The sequence below is a fragment of the Pan paniscus genome, chromosome 14 (assembly GCF_029289425.2).
Source record: "Pan paniscus chromosome 14, NHGRI_mPanPan1-v2.0_pri, whole genome shotgun sequence".
Lineage (NCBI taxonomy): Eukaryota > Metazoa > Chordata > Mammalia > Primates > Hominidae > Pan > Pan paniscus.
Window position 1 is genome coordinate 101,782,834 of NC_073263.2, and position 13,446 is coordinate 101,796,279.

General features: G+C 35.7%; 1 protein-coding gene across 3 annotated transcripts in view; it reads left to right on the forward strand.

The window, feature by feature from the left end:
* PCCA (propionyl-CoA carboxylase subunit alpha) overlaps positions 1-13,446 on the forward strand; it is a 439,968-nt gene that overhangs the window by 166,723 nt on the left and 259,799 nt on the right. For all 3 annotated transcript variants that reach the window (XM_034936916.3, XM_003832051.5, XM_034936917.3), the window contains exons 9-11: positions 2,460-2,538; positions 7,589-7,691; positions 13,303-13,397. In XM_034936916.3, coding sequence (XP_034792807.3) covers positions 2,460-2,538; positions 7,589-7,691; positions 13,303-13,397 — 277 coding nt within the window. The remainder of the gene's footprint in view (positions 1-2,459; positions 2,539-7,588; positions 7,692-13,302; positions 13,398-13,446) is intronic.

The following is a 13,446-nucleotide window of genomic DNA, read 5'->3' on the forward strand; positions in this document are numbered from 1 at the left end:
TGAGATTTTGGTCAGGGAATCTTGCCTTCCTGGGTTACATGTATTCACAGGTCTAATGCTGTGATGCCAGCAGCACTGGGAGACCACAATGCCTTATTATATATTGTCCTATTCTCTAATGACTTCCCGCCTCTTCTGAGCATCTGATAATTTTTTGTTGATAAATTGTTTTATGTATCTTGTTTCCCCAGCTTGTTCCTTGTGAGCAAGAATGATTTCCATGTCATATTTTGAAATTCACAAATCACTGTATAGTCCAGGGTCCTTAGTAAATGACTAAAATGAGATTAGTACTGGAACCAGAAAAACTGCAAATTTCCTAATCGTCAGAGGGAACTGAATGTAGTGGAGATGTGGGCTCTCTCTCAGCTCTTGTGGCTTCTTGTTACATGGATAAATGGTTTGTGATGATGCATTGATAAAATATTTTTTTGAGAGGATGGGGGTAAGGATCTATTAAGTTGTTGTAAACAGGGTTTTGCAGGTATACCAGTTTCAAATTTTTAGATTGCGCTTTTTCACTCCAGTAAAACGGCTAATTCTTCTCTACTGATTTCATTCTGATTATTTTATGCTTGTTATTGTGAATGAGACAAATACCATTCTTGCCATTCTCATGCAGGATTAAAACTGGTGCATAATCTCTTGCAGAATCAAGAATCAAAGCATGCACAATCTTCTATGCTTTGTCCCCATCTATGTTTTCTATTGTGTTTTCCCCTACCATCCTGCAGATAACTCTGTACTTCAACTGAATTGTTTCAGTCATTCCTTAAACTTGTCCTATAATCTCCACCTCTGTTTTCCCCACTATTCCTGCCTGAAATGTTCAAGTCCTGCTCATTCTTCATAGCATCATTTAAATAGCCCTTTCTTTTTTTTCTTCTTTGGAAACGGAGTCTTGCTCTGTCGCCAGGCTGGAGTGCAGTGGCGTAATCTTGGCTCACTGCAATCTCCGCCTCCCAGGTTCAAGCGATTCTCTTGCCTCAGCCTCTGAGTAGCTGGGACTACAGACGCACACCACCACACCCAGCTAAGTTTTGTATTTTTAGTAGAGACGGAGTTTCACCATGTTGGCCAGGATGGTCTTAATCTCCTGACCTAGTAATTCGCCCACCTCAGCCTCCCAAAGTGCTGGGATTACAGACATGAGCCACTGTGCCCAGCCTAAATGGCCCTTCTGATAATATACTTTTCTTAATTATTTTTCTCTCTACCTCCCTGTGATCCTTTCTGTTTTGAATTGCCAGTGATAGAACTATTTGGGTCCTTTGCTTTTCTCTTCTTGGATTTGAAGGCTCCCAGTGTAAGAGCATGTTCTTTATCTGTCTTCTCAGTGCACTGAGCATTGTTTCAAAAATACCAGCCCATATAAACATCATGAACAGAAAAAAAATTTTAATTGAATTAATTATAAAACGCTTAGGAAGCAGGTGCCATTTTAACTAAGTTGAAGTTAAAGAGTGATGTTTTGTGGTTTGGGGTTCAAAAGGTCTATGACATTTGGCCTTCTCTTCCCTTTTCCTCTAAGGATCCTATAGCTTGAGTTGAGTGCCAGTAGAGCATCACAGGCCAGGAAGGATCCTGTAAGGGCTCACTGAGCTCTTTTTTCTTCAGAAAAGATCATAAACAAATGGTCCCAAACATAGGAGTATCTCTACCTTGTTTTTAGAAAACATCTAAAGAAGGGGACTTGTACACTTCTCTTGATAAATCGTTGTAAATGACTCTTGCTGTCAGAAGCTTTACTGTATAATAACTAAATACTTAATCATGTAACTGATGACAATTTTATGAGTTTAAAACTTTAGCTGGAAGTGTGCTTTGTTTTGACCTTACTTTGTATTTTCATAACATCCTGTTAATGTACGGAACAGTGGAATAGCTTCTCCATTGATACCAGTGAGCCCTGGAGCTTCTGCTCCAGCCCATAGCATCGTAGCCATGTTTGGATTTTCCCCAATACCATCATGTCACTTCTTGCTAATAAAAGCTGTAGGGGTTCTCTCTGACTCTTCAGATGAAAATACCTTAAGTACCTGAAAATCACCATTTTTGAAAAAAGGGAATTTGTTATGCATGCAAACCTCAGTTTTGGAGATGTTTCCTGGTGCTATTAGAAGTTGTTTCTTATATCTTTGATTACTTAATACTGTACTTCTGTTTTTGGAATCCACTGTTAATTTATGTATGTTTTCTTAGCTTTTATTACTGGGGCAAGTGTTATGTTTATTGGTACAAGTACCCTTTTTTCTTTTAAAATGGTCACACTCTCATTTTTTAAATACATCATTACACTGGTGTTACTTTCCTGGTGTTATTTTCCTGACTCTAAAGAAAGGAACTTTTAAATAAATTAATTATTGTTTTCTGCGTTATTGAACATGTGGTCAGTTGTCATGTTCATACATCCCAATGATCAAAGTATGAACTTCTGTCTAATTCTTCCCTGCTGTTAGGCTACCCTGTCATGATCAAGGCCTCAGCAGGTGGTGGTGGGAAAGGCATGCGCATCGCTTGGGATGATGAAGAGACCAGGTGAGAGGCTGTCCAAAATATACTTTTGATGAAAATTGCAGTTACCAGAGTTTTATTAAACTGACAGGTAAACAGATACCAAAAGCATAATGGAGTAATTACAGTAACCATCTAATTTTTACACTTTTGAATGGGAAAAAGATTGAAATTATGTGGAAACCTTCCTTATTTATATTTTGATGATGATTATCTTATTATAGAAAGGGTTTTACTGTTTTAAACATTAACAAAGGATTTTCTTTTTGTTTTTACCATATATTTTTAAAAATTACAGTCAGGATTCTATTTTCTGGGCATAAATTACTAACATTTGGCTATATAATTCTAAATGTCATCCAAAGATTTAAATCAACTATATTTAAAAGCAGTTATAATTTCATTGAGACTTAATGTATTACCTCAATATGTAGTTGCTTTCCTTTGCTAGTGCATAAAAGTAGTGAATTACTTTGATAATTTTAGAGTGTGAAATATATTCTTTTTCCTTGAGTTTGAAATTACTGTGTCCTTAATATGGAATGCACTCTTATTATAATTTAGAATACTTTTTATGGCCCAATCTCAGAAGTTACACAGGTTTCCCTCCAGTGAACACAGCTTCTGCTCAAATTCAAGGGGAGGGGACTGAGTCTTCACTTCTTCATGAGAGAGTGGGCAAGATTCTTAGAAGAGCACGTGGAATGGGAGATACTGTTGTGGCCATCTTTGGAAAAGACAATCTGCCACAGCCCGTTTTGTGGGAAAGAATGGTATCATAAAGAAGTCGAATACAACTTAATGGTTTTGCAAGAGATGTGTATTTTGTGGACTTCAATTTTTTTCTCATTGTTTTTCTGTTTTGCACAGTACTTACATAGCAGTTTTACTGAACGCTTAGCACTTATTTTTCATTATTCATCTTAGGATCTCAGGTTTCTTATCAGTCATTTCTCCAGGGCTACTGTTAGTAACTTACTCTTTTATGGTGCGGATTACTCTTTATAGTTTCTTGGAAGTGAGGTTTGCTGTGCTGCTGTTGATTTATAAATTTTAATTTACAGCTTAATATTTTGAGAAATCACTATATCCATTCATATATTAGGCATCATTTTGTAAATAATTTAGCCCTTTCTTGGCAAGTAAATAGCACATTGATTCAAAATATGTTTATAAAATTAATAAAAATACATGAATAATTTTCTACTTAAAATATTACTCTCTTCAGCTTGATAAATAAACCATCTCAGAAAACTTGTTGAGATCAACACAGGCGTGCCTATTAGATTTAATAGTACAAGCTCCTCATTTTAAAAAGTTGCTCTATATCCCTTATTTATTTGGGAAAGTCAAAACTACCTAAAAAGGGAAAGAACAGTACTGCAAACATGCCTATGCTTGTCTTTTGGAGCCACTAACCGTGAACACCATGCCACAACTTATCCACCCCTTCTTTTCCTCTCTCCCTCTCGAGGAAGTAATTGGTTTTTACATAATCCACAAAGATTTCATTTTTCAGTTACAAAGGAAAATTTGGTAGCTTAATTGCTTTATTCCTTTATCCTAAGGGGTGTCTTTTTCTTGTAACATGTTTCCTATGTTTTTTGGGGGGAAGTAGCATCTATGACTTGTCTTGGAATCTGTAGGACATCTGAAAGATTTTTTTAAAAAATGTAATTTTTTTTTTTTTTGAGACAGAGTCTCTCTGTCGCCCAGGCTGGAGTGAAGTAGCACGATCTTGGCTCACTGCAATATCCGCCTCCTGGGTTCAAGTGATTCTCCTGCCTCAGCCTCCTGAGTAGGTGGGACTACAGGTGCATGCCACCACACCCAGCTAATTTTTGTATTTTTAGTAGAGATGGGGTTTCACCATGTTGGCCAGGATGGTCTCGATCTCTTGACCTCATGATCCGCCTGCCTTGGCCTCCCAAAGTGCTGGGATTACAGGCGTGCACCACTGCGCCCAACCTTTAATTATTATATAGTAAATTTGGGTGAGAATTATGAAGATTGTTGAAGGTTCACTTAGATATTTTCATAGTAATCTCTGGCTTTCTTTTCCCTATTCAAGTTTAAATGAAGTGTATGGCATGACTGGGAAACTGATTGTGTCTATATTTTTGAATATCCCCACTAAGACTTTTGGCATTGTGAGTGCAATTTCTGTTTTATTTTTGTATTCCTAGCATCTAAAATATATCCAGGCACAAAGTTCAGTAAATACTTATTGAATGAATGTATAATTGAATGTCACCAATGATATTAATAATAGAGTTTCCCATGAGTTCTAAAATAGGTTGTTGGCGATGCTTTCAAACTTGCTGCTTATTTTATTTTGGTGACTTTGACTTTTTACTTGTGGTGTTCTGGGTTTAAATGCAAAATGAAAGCTCTCAATCATTATAGTGGAGGCAAACTGTAAAGTGCTGTATTTTTTCTTTCTGTTATTATATCCAATCTAATAAAAAGTTGATTATATGGTATTGAAAACTAATTCATTTTGCTTCCAGTTTCTTTGAAGTTTGCAGCCTCCTAAGATTCCCCTAAATCAGCAATGTAATGGAGGACTTTATTCCCCTAAATCAACAATGTAATGGAGGACTGAGAAAACCTAATACCTTTTCTCTGATACCTCTGAGAAATGAGTTTTTTGCAATGTTTTGAAATTTGTCTTCTAGTCAGTTTTACCTGCAGTGTTGTACAAAAACAAGCAAATTAGTTGTGTGTGTGTGTGTGTGTTTGTTTTTTTTGAGATGGAGTCTCGCTCTGTTGCCCAGGCTGGAGTGCAGTGGTGTGATCTCGGCTCACTGCAACCTCTGCCTTTTGGGTTCAAGCGATTCTCCTGCCTCAGCCTCCCAAGTAGCTGGGACTACAGGCGCACACTGCCACGCCTGGCTAATTTTTTGTATTTTAGTAGAGACAGGGTTTCACCGTGTTGCCCAGGCTGGTCTCTAACTCCTGAGCTCAGGCAGTCCACCCACCTCAGCCTCCCAAAGTGCTTGGATTACAGGTGTGAGCCACCGCGCTTGGCCACAAATTAGTTGTTTCCAATATTACTGGTGGACTGTAGGATTAAGTGATATTATTTTAAAGTTGTAATAATTAAAATGCATCTTAAGTGTACCAACCTGGATCACTATATGGCAAGGATTATCATTAAATTTTTCTGTTAGTAGTCTGTCATCGCCAAAACTAGAAGCAGCTTTTGAGATGAAAAACCATCCTTTAAAAAAAAAAAAAGGAAGAACGGTCAGACTAACAAAACAAATAGAGCAATAGGGCTGACATCATTAAAGAAAACACAAAACAAGCAAATCAGATAGTTGTTTTTTATATTACTAGATGGACCATTTGCAACTTAAAGGACTGGAAGAATTTGGTTTCAGTATTGTACATTAAATACAGACATTTAGTCTTCAGATTAAGAAACTTTATTAAATATAAAAGGAATTAAAGCACAAAAATAAGCAAATTGGATAGTTATTTCTAATATTAGTAGATGGACCATTTGCCTCTTAAAGGATCGGAAGAATTGGCTTTAATGTTGTACATTAAATACAGGTATTTAATCTTCAGATTAAGAAACTTTATTAAATGTAAAGGAATTAAATTTTATATGCTGATTATATCAATGGATAGAAGGCAATATATGCTCAATTACTTTTAGGCAAGCAAGTTTGGGTTTTTTTTTTTATTGTTTTTTCTTTTCTTTTTTTTTTTGAGATGGAGTCTCACTCTCACCCAGGCTGGAGTGCAGTGACATAATTTCTGCCCACCGTAGCCTCTGCTTCCCAGGTTCAAGCGGTTCTCCTGCTTCAGTCTCCTGAGTAGCTGGGACTACAGGCATGGGCCACCACAACCAGCTAATTTTTGTATTTTTAGTACTGATGGGATTTCATCATGTTGGCCAGGCTGGTCTCGAACTTCTGACCTCAGGGAAGCCACTGTGCCCATCCAAGTTTGCGTTTTGAAAAGATTGGTCAAATGAGCCCTAAATATTTGAATAATAGGCATATTTTAATAGTAATGATTTAAATTAGTTTGTAAACAAAATATATAAAGCAATAATTAGGTCCATATTTTTATTTTAAAAAACTATACTTTTATAATTACTACTTTTGATCAATTTTATAGAAGATAAAATTGTAATGATCTGTGTGGGTGTATGTGGGAGGCAACTGCATTTCAAGATGTGGATTTAAAATATTAAGCAGTGTTCTTAAGAATCTTCCTGTTGGATGTTCAGTCTCAATGAGTGTATTTGCTGTAGTTCCACTCCAGTCATGCAGGTGACTAGACGCTTTACATTTTTCTTTGCATCTTCTGACTTCTGAATCAAACAGATGTTTTTTTTATATTTTTGCTAGTGGAATTAAGGTATATTATGGTTGAAGAAATGGAATTAATTTTACTTGCTCTGTATGGTTTATTAAAATATCATATTTAGGCTGGGCACTGTGGCTCACACCTGTAATCCCAGCACTTTGGGAGGCTGAGGCAGGATGGATCACCTGAGGTCAGGAGTTCAAGACCATCCTGGCCAACATGTTGAAACCCTGTCTCTACCAAAAATATAAAAATTAGCCGGGCGTGGTGGCACACACCTGTATTCCCAGCTACTCGGGAGGCTGAGGTGGAAGATTCACTTGAAACCCGGCAGGCAGAGGTTGCAGTGAGCTGAGATCCCGCCACTGCACTCCAGCCTGGGCGACAGAGTGAGACTCTGTCTCAAAAAAAAAAAAAAAAATGATACTTAGCAGTTGGTAAAGTATTGGCATTCCTGTTTCAGTGGAAAATCTAGGATCTGAGAAGTTAAATAACTCATCCATGGTCACAGAGTTAGTGAGTGGAAAAGTCGCAGGTCAACCAAAATTAACTTAGTTATTTGTATATTGAGTAAAGGTTTTTGCTTTTTTCAGAATAAGCCAAAATAAATATTTAATCGATTGTGTTTTCTTTTATAATGATAGCTCTATTTGTTTTGTTAGTCTGACTCTTCTTCTCCTTCTTCCCCTTCCCCTTCTCCTTCCCCTCCCCCTCCCCCCCTCCTCCTCCTTCCTTCTTTTTTTCACAGGGATGGTTTTAGATTGTCATCTCAAGAAGCTGCTTCTAGTTTTGGCGATGATAGACTACTAATAGAAAAATTTATTGATAATCCTCGTCATATAGAAATCCAGGTTGGTACATTTAAGATGCTTTTTCATTATTATTTTAAAATAATATCATTTAATCCTATTGGAATTATCTTTTCTTCCATTTAGAATGATTGTGAGTTGTGCCTTTAGAATCTGTTGTACTTTCCGTTAAAGTGCTAGGATGTTGGTTGGGATTGGGAATGATACAAAAATCTACCTCCAAAAAAAGCATTCCCAAGATAGCCGACCAGGCTAATCTCCTTCCAAGACTGGACCATTATAGGGCATTTTTTAAAAAAGAAAAGTGCCTGACCTGGACTTCTGTGCTACTTCAGTTTACCAAATGTCCGTGTAGCTTGCTGTGACAGGTGTTCTGCTAGGAGCTTGTTGTGTAGAGATCTGTAAATCATTTCTTCTATTCAGTTTAAGATATTCATCCTTAAAGTGGTTACGTAGGGGCATAGATTTTGGCAAAACAAAATGGGTTTTCTAAAATAAAACGGGGAAGAAGACAAGTCTGTTGAAGTTTTCATTTGCCTATTGAAAATGCCTTCATGCTAATTTTATACATTATGACTGTGAATTGATATGTAATAGCTAAAATTGATAAAAACAAATGTCAAATTAGAAAGAATGAATTTTAAGTATTTTTTTAAAATCTTAATTTGGTGTGGAGAGAGAACCAGATAAAAGGTTATTTGCTGACCTTATATTTTCTGACAGGGGCATGATATAAAAAGTCCTAGATTCTGTCAGTTTATTCCTTAAGTTTAATGGTCACTTTCATAGATATTATTTATGGGTGGAAAATCATCATTTAGATCCTCAAATTTTCTAAAGTGAGAAAAAATATCCAAACTTATGTAATCAGTTGGATGTTTTACAACATTGAACACAGTTTCTTTCTGAGGCTAGCAGGCTTTGTTTTTTGCCTTTTTAAAAAGATTTTCTAAATTGAGATATCATATATATGATATCTGTATATCATATATACGGTATCTGTATATCATATATATGGTATCTGTATATTATATATATATGGTATCTGTATATCATATATATATGGTATCTGTATATCATATATATGGTATCTTTATATCATATATGGTATCTATATCATATGTGATATCTGTATATCATATATATGTGATATCTGTATATCATATATATATATACACACAGTGAAATCCATAAATCTTAAGTGTGCAATTCAAGACAATTTCTATACACACACATCTAATTGTGTAACAACCATCCAGGTCTAGATAGAGAATGTCCCATCACACCTCTTCCTAGTCAGTCCCTACCTGTGGCTGCCAAAAGTAACTGCTGTTCCTATCTGATGTCAGAGATTAGTTCTTAAATTGCATAAATGAAATCCAGTGATGTACTCTGTCACGTCTTCTTTTTCACACATCGTCGTATCTTTGAGATTCTTCCCTGAGGCTCTGTTGTCCTTTGCTTCTAAGAATTGCTCTGTGATCTCCCATTATTTGACTCACCTGCAGTTTATCCATTTTGTTGTTGATGGATCTTTGGGTTTTTAGTTTCTTTATATTGGAAATAAATTGCTGTGTCTTTTTATGAACATATATACATCTCTAGGATAGACTGAGGAGAGGTATTGTTGGATTACATAGTAAGGTTATTTTTAGTTTTAGTGGGTACTCTGGTTGTGCTAATGTATACTCCCACCAGAAATACATGAGAGTTTCCATTGATGCCACCCCTGCCAACGTGTGATATTTTCAATTTTTGAAAACATTTAACCATATTAGTGGACTTACGATGGTATGTTTAATTTGCATTTCCTGGATGAGTAATGATGTTAAGCATCTGTTTATAAGTTTATTGACCATTTGAATGGCTTATTTTGTGAAGTGACTTCTCAAACTTTCATCCTTGCCTTCCTTTTTCAAATTAGATTTTTAAAAATTACTGGAGTGTCCGAGTTCTGTATCAATTTTGTTTATGAGTCCTTTGTCAGATGTATGTATAGTGTATCCTTCTCCCTTCATGCGGCTTGCCTGTTCACTTTGATAATAATGTCTTTCAAAGAACAGAAGTTCTGAATTATAGTGAAGTCAAGTTTAAGTCTACTTTGTGTACCCTAGTTAGGAGTTTTTTTGTTTTAGGTATGATATTTAAGTCTGTTACTCTCCTTTACTTATTATTATTTTGTTTGTTTGATATGAGGCAGGGTCAGAGTAATTTTTAAAATTCTGATATCCACTTTTTCCAGCATCATTTATTGCAGTGACCTTTTGTTGCAAATTAAGTGAGACTTAGTCATTGTCTTAACTATTTTGCTTTTATAATAAATCTAGAAACCTGATTCTGTAAGTGATCTAAATGTATTGTTTTTCTGCAGATAGTTTTCATTCTCTTTAGGTTCTTTGAATTTCCGTGTAAAGTTTAGGCTTCACCTGTCAACCTGTTCCCCCTACGGACACCTACGCCTACACCCACCCACTTCCACCTCCACCTCCACTCCCACACACCCCATCTGATGGGAGATTTGTATTTGGGTCGTATTGAATCTAGAGATTATTCTGGGGAGAATTGACATCTTAACAATGTTGAATTTTCTTTCTTCCCTCTGTCCGTCCGTCCGTCCCTCCCTCCCTCCCTCCCTCCCTCCCTCCCTCCCTCCCTCCCTCCCTCCCTCCCTCCCTCCCTCCCTCCCTCCTTCTTTCTGACAGAATTTTACTCTCTCTCCCAGGCTAGAATTCTGGATATTTTGTGAAGGTACACCAGATTTTCTAATAGATGGATGTTATGTACAAGAAAAAAAAATAAGGTGATTTTAGGGTTTTGGCCTAAGAAATGAGAAGAATGGAATGGGCTTTTACTGAGATAGGAAAGACTGTGAGATGTGCTTGTTTTTGAGGGAGGAAATCAGGTTATAAAGTTGGACAAATCAAGGTTGGAATGCCCATTAGATATCTAAGTGTAGATGTTGAGTAGACAGTTGGCTATTTAAATCTGTAATTTAAGGGAGGTATTTAGATTGTCCTTCTTGTAAGATCCTAGGGGCAGAATTAATTTTGTCCTTCACTGTATTCCCCATCTAGCACTTGTTCACACTACTGGAAGACCACTTAGGTAGGCTGTTCTATCTTTAACTAGTTGCATTTCGTAACAGGCCATGAGGTCCTTAAGGGTAGAGAGTAGGTCTTACTCATTTGCTGTCCCCAGCAACCAGACCATTGTCTTTCACATTACTAATACTCAATAAATGTTTGTTATTTTGTGTTAAATAATTACATACCTAGATCAGCTTTTTAGTTTATTTTATTTAGCCATGGCATACAGCCTGGGTGATATTTTTAAACATAAGTGAAAATGCCTCCCAGTTAATAGGCCACACAGATGTTCTCATATCTCATCTATACTTAGAAGGGTTTTTAGTTTACTTTTCTTTAGTTTTCACTTATTTATTTATATTAAGTAATTTCTGCACATGATAAAGGGTAATTAATAAAAAGTAAGCATCCCTTTTACTCTACTCTAAGTCCTCTAGTTTCTGTCCCTAAATGCAGGCACTGTTACTGTTTCTTGGCTATTCCTCCATACATAGTCTAAGAAGTATATGTGTGTATGTCACCTATTATTTTTCACATGAGCCATTATATACTATGTCCTTTCCACAATGAAACTGCACTGGTAGTGTGAGTGGCACCTCTCTTTGTGGCATAAACCAGTATTTCTCAACCAGGGCACTACTGGCATTTCCTGGGTTGGGTCTAGGGATACCAACAGGCTTGCATTATGTGACATTGTCTATTATAATAAACCCTTTTCAGGAAGCAGTATAGCTTAGAGATTTTTCTACATTCAGTACGTGTAAACCTATAAAATTTTTAAAAAACTCATGATGCATTTAAGGATTAACTTCCCTTAAAAGCAGTATTTATTTATAATGTTTTCTGATTACATGACTTCCTCATTTATTTAATGGAATAAATAATCAGCAAATCATTTTTGTTGAATGCCTAGTAAGTGCACAGAATTTTTAAAAAATGAACTGGGAGACTATATAGAATTTAGAGAAGAACAAACTCTTGATTCTGTATATGAATCTGATATTTTATAGTTGGAAATATTTCTGAGAATTCTTGGTTATTTTGGCTTTATTTCTTGGAGACTGTCTACTTTTACTTTCTTGTCAACTAGAATTTAAAAAGAGGTTGAGAGTTATTTTAATGATTTCAAATATTTTTAGATTTACTTCATGCAGCCACCTTTGAGTCTTAGAAAATTCCAACTTATTGGCATTTTATTGCTGTTATGTTTTCCTTCATTGTTTGGAATCATTCTTGAGTTTCAGAAAGGGTTTGTTCCTAAAAATTAACTTTACAGTCATATATTAACTATTTATTTTACATTTTACCAATTATAACCATGATCTTTGTTTGATTTTTTTCAGAAGCCATATCAAATATTAAGATCGATATTATCTGCTATTTATAATGCACGAAGAAACAGAATGACTTGTCCAGAGAAGTTGCATAGCTGTTTGGAACTAAAATTAGTGCCTGGTCTTTTGGCTTCTAAAACAGATCTTACCTCTGTAAACCTAATATGTATATTCAGAAATATACATCAACACCTTAAATCTGAAAATAGATTGGTCTGTTTCTGAAAATCAGATGTTCTAGGCAAAAACTTTAATGAAGAGCTGCTTTTGAGTTTCCAGATTTAGCTGAAAAAGATACATGTTAAATTTGAATTTCAGATTAACAATGATTTTTTAAAATCACTGTTCCATGTAGTACTTGGGACATAGCTAGAAAAAAATTATTCATTGTTTATCTGAAATTTAAATGTAGCTGGATATCTTGTATTTTATCTGGCAATCTCAGCTTATTTTCCATTACAGGTTGAATGTATCTCTTAACTGAAATGCTTGGGACCAGAAGTGTTTCAGATTTCAGATTTTTTTGGGTTTTGGAATATTTGCATTTATACCTGCTGGTTGGGTATCCCTAATCTGAAAATTCGAAATGCTCCAGCGACCGTTTCCTTTGAGCGTCATGTCAAAAAATTTCAGCTTTTGGAGCATTTTGGATTTCAGATTTTCTGGTTAGAGATGTTCAATGAGTATTGCAAATGGGAAAAACTATTATGTTTGTATATTAACTCCAGACCTTTAGCAGTTTCCTAGAACAAAAATAAACCACAGTACAGACATCCATAGATAAATAACAGATTACATATTGGGTGGAAATGCATACAATGTCATTTCCCAGTCAACAGACATTTAATAATGTTAACATCAAGCAGATGTTTGTAATAAAGCTGCGGTGGCACTCCTCAGCAACATTGACATCCAGTGTTTATCCCCTTCACTAACACTCAGCATCCTTCACAAAATTTGTACAACTGATTCTGATGTTTTACTCATTGTATTTGAAAGGTGATATGAACACTTTTTCCTCAAATCTTTTTGATAAAAATGTTTTATTGAGCTTTGGAGTAATAAATATAGTTTTCCTTTGTTAACATGAATCAAAAGAATGTTTTGAGAGGTATGTATATACTATGAGGTTTGAGTATTAAAAACCAAGAGATGTTGCATGGGGAAAATATTAACCATCATCTACTTTGTGGGTGTGGTTATATGGTTTTTCAAATGGTATTGCTCTTTCAGGTTCTAGGTGATAAACATGGGAATGCTTTATGGCTTAATGAAAGAGAGTGCTCAATTCAGAGAAGAAATCAGAAGGTGGTGGAGGAAGCACCAAGGTAAGTCTCCTAAGAAACATTTATAAAGCGGCTGCTTTTATGCATTTCA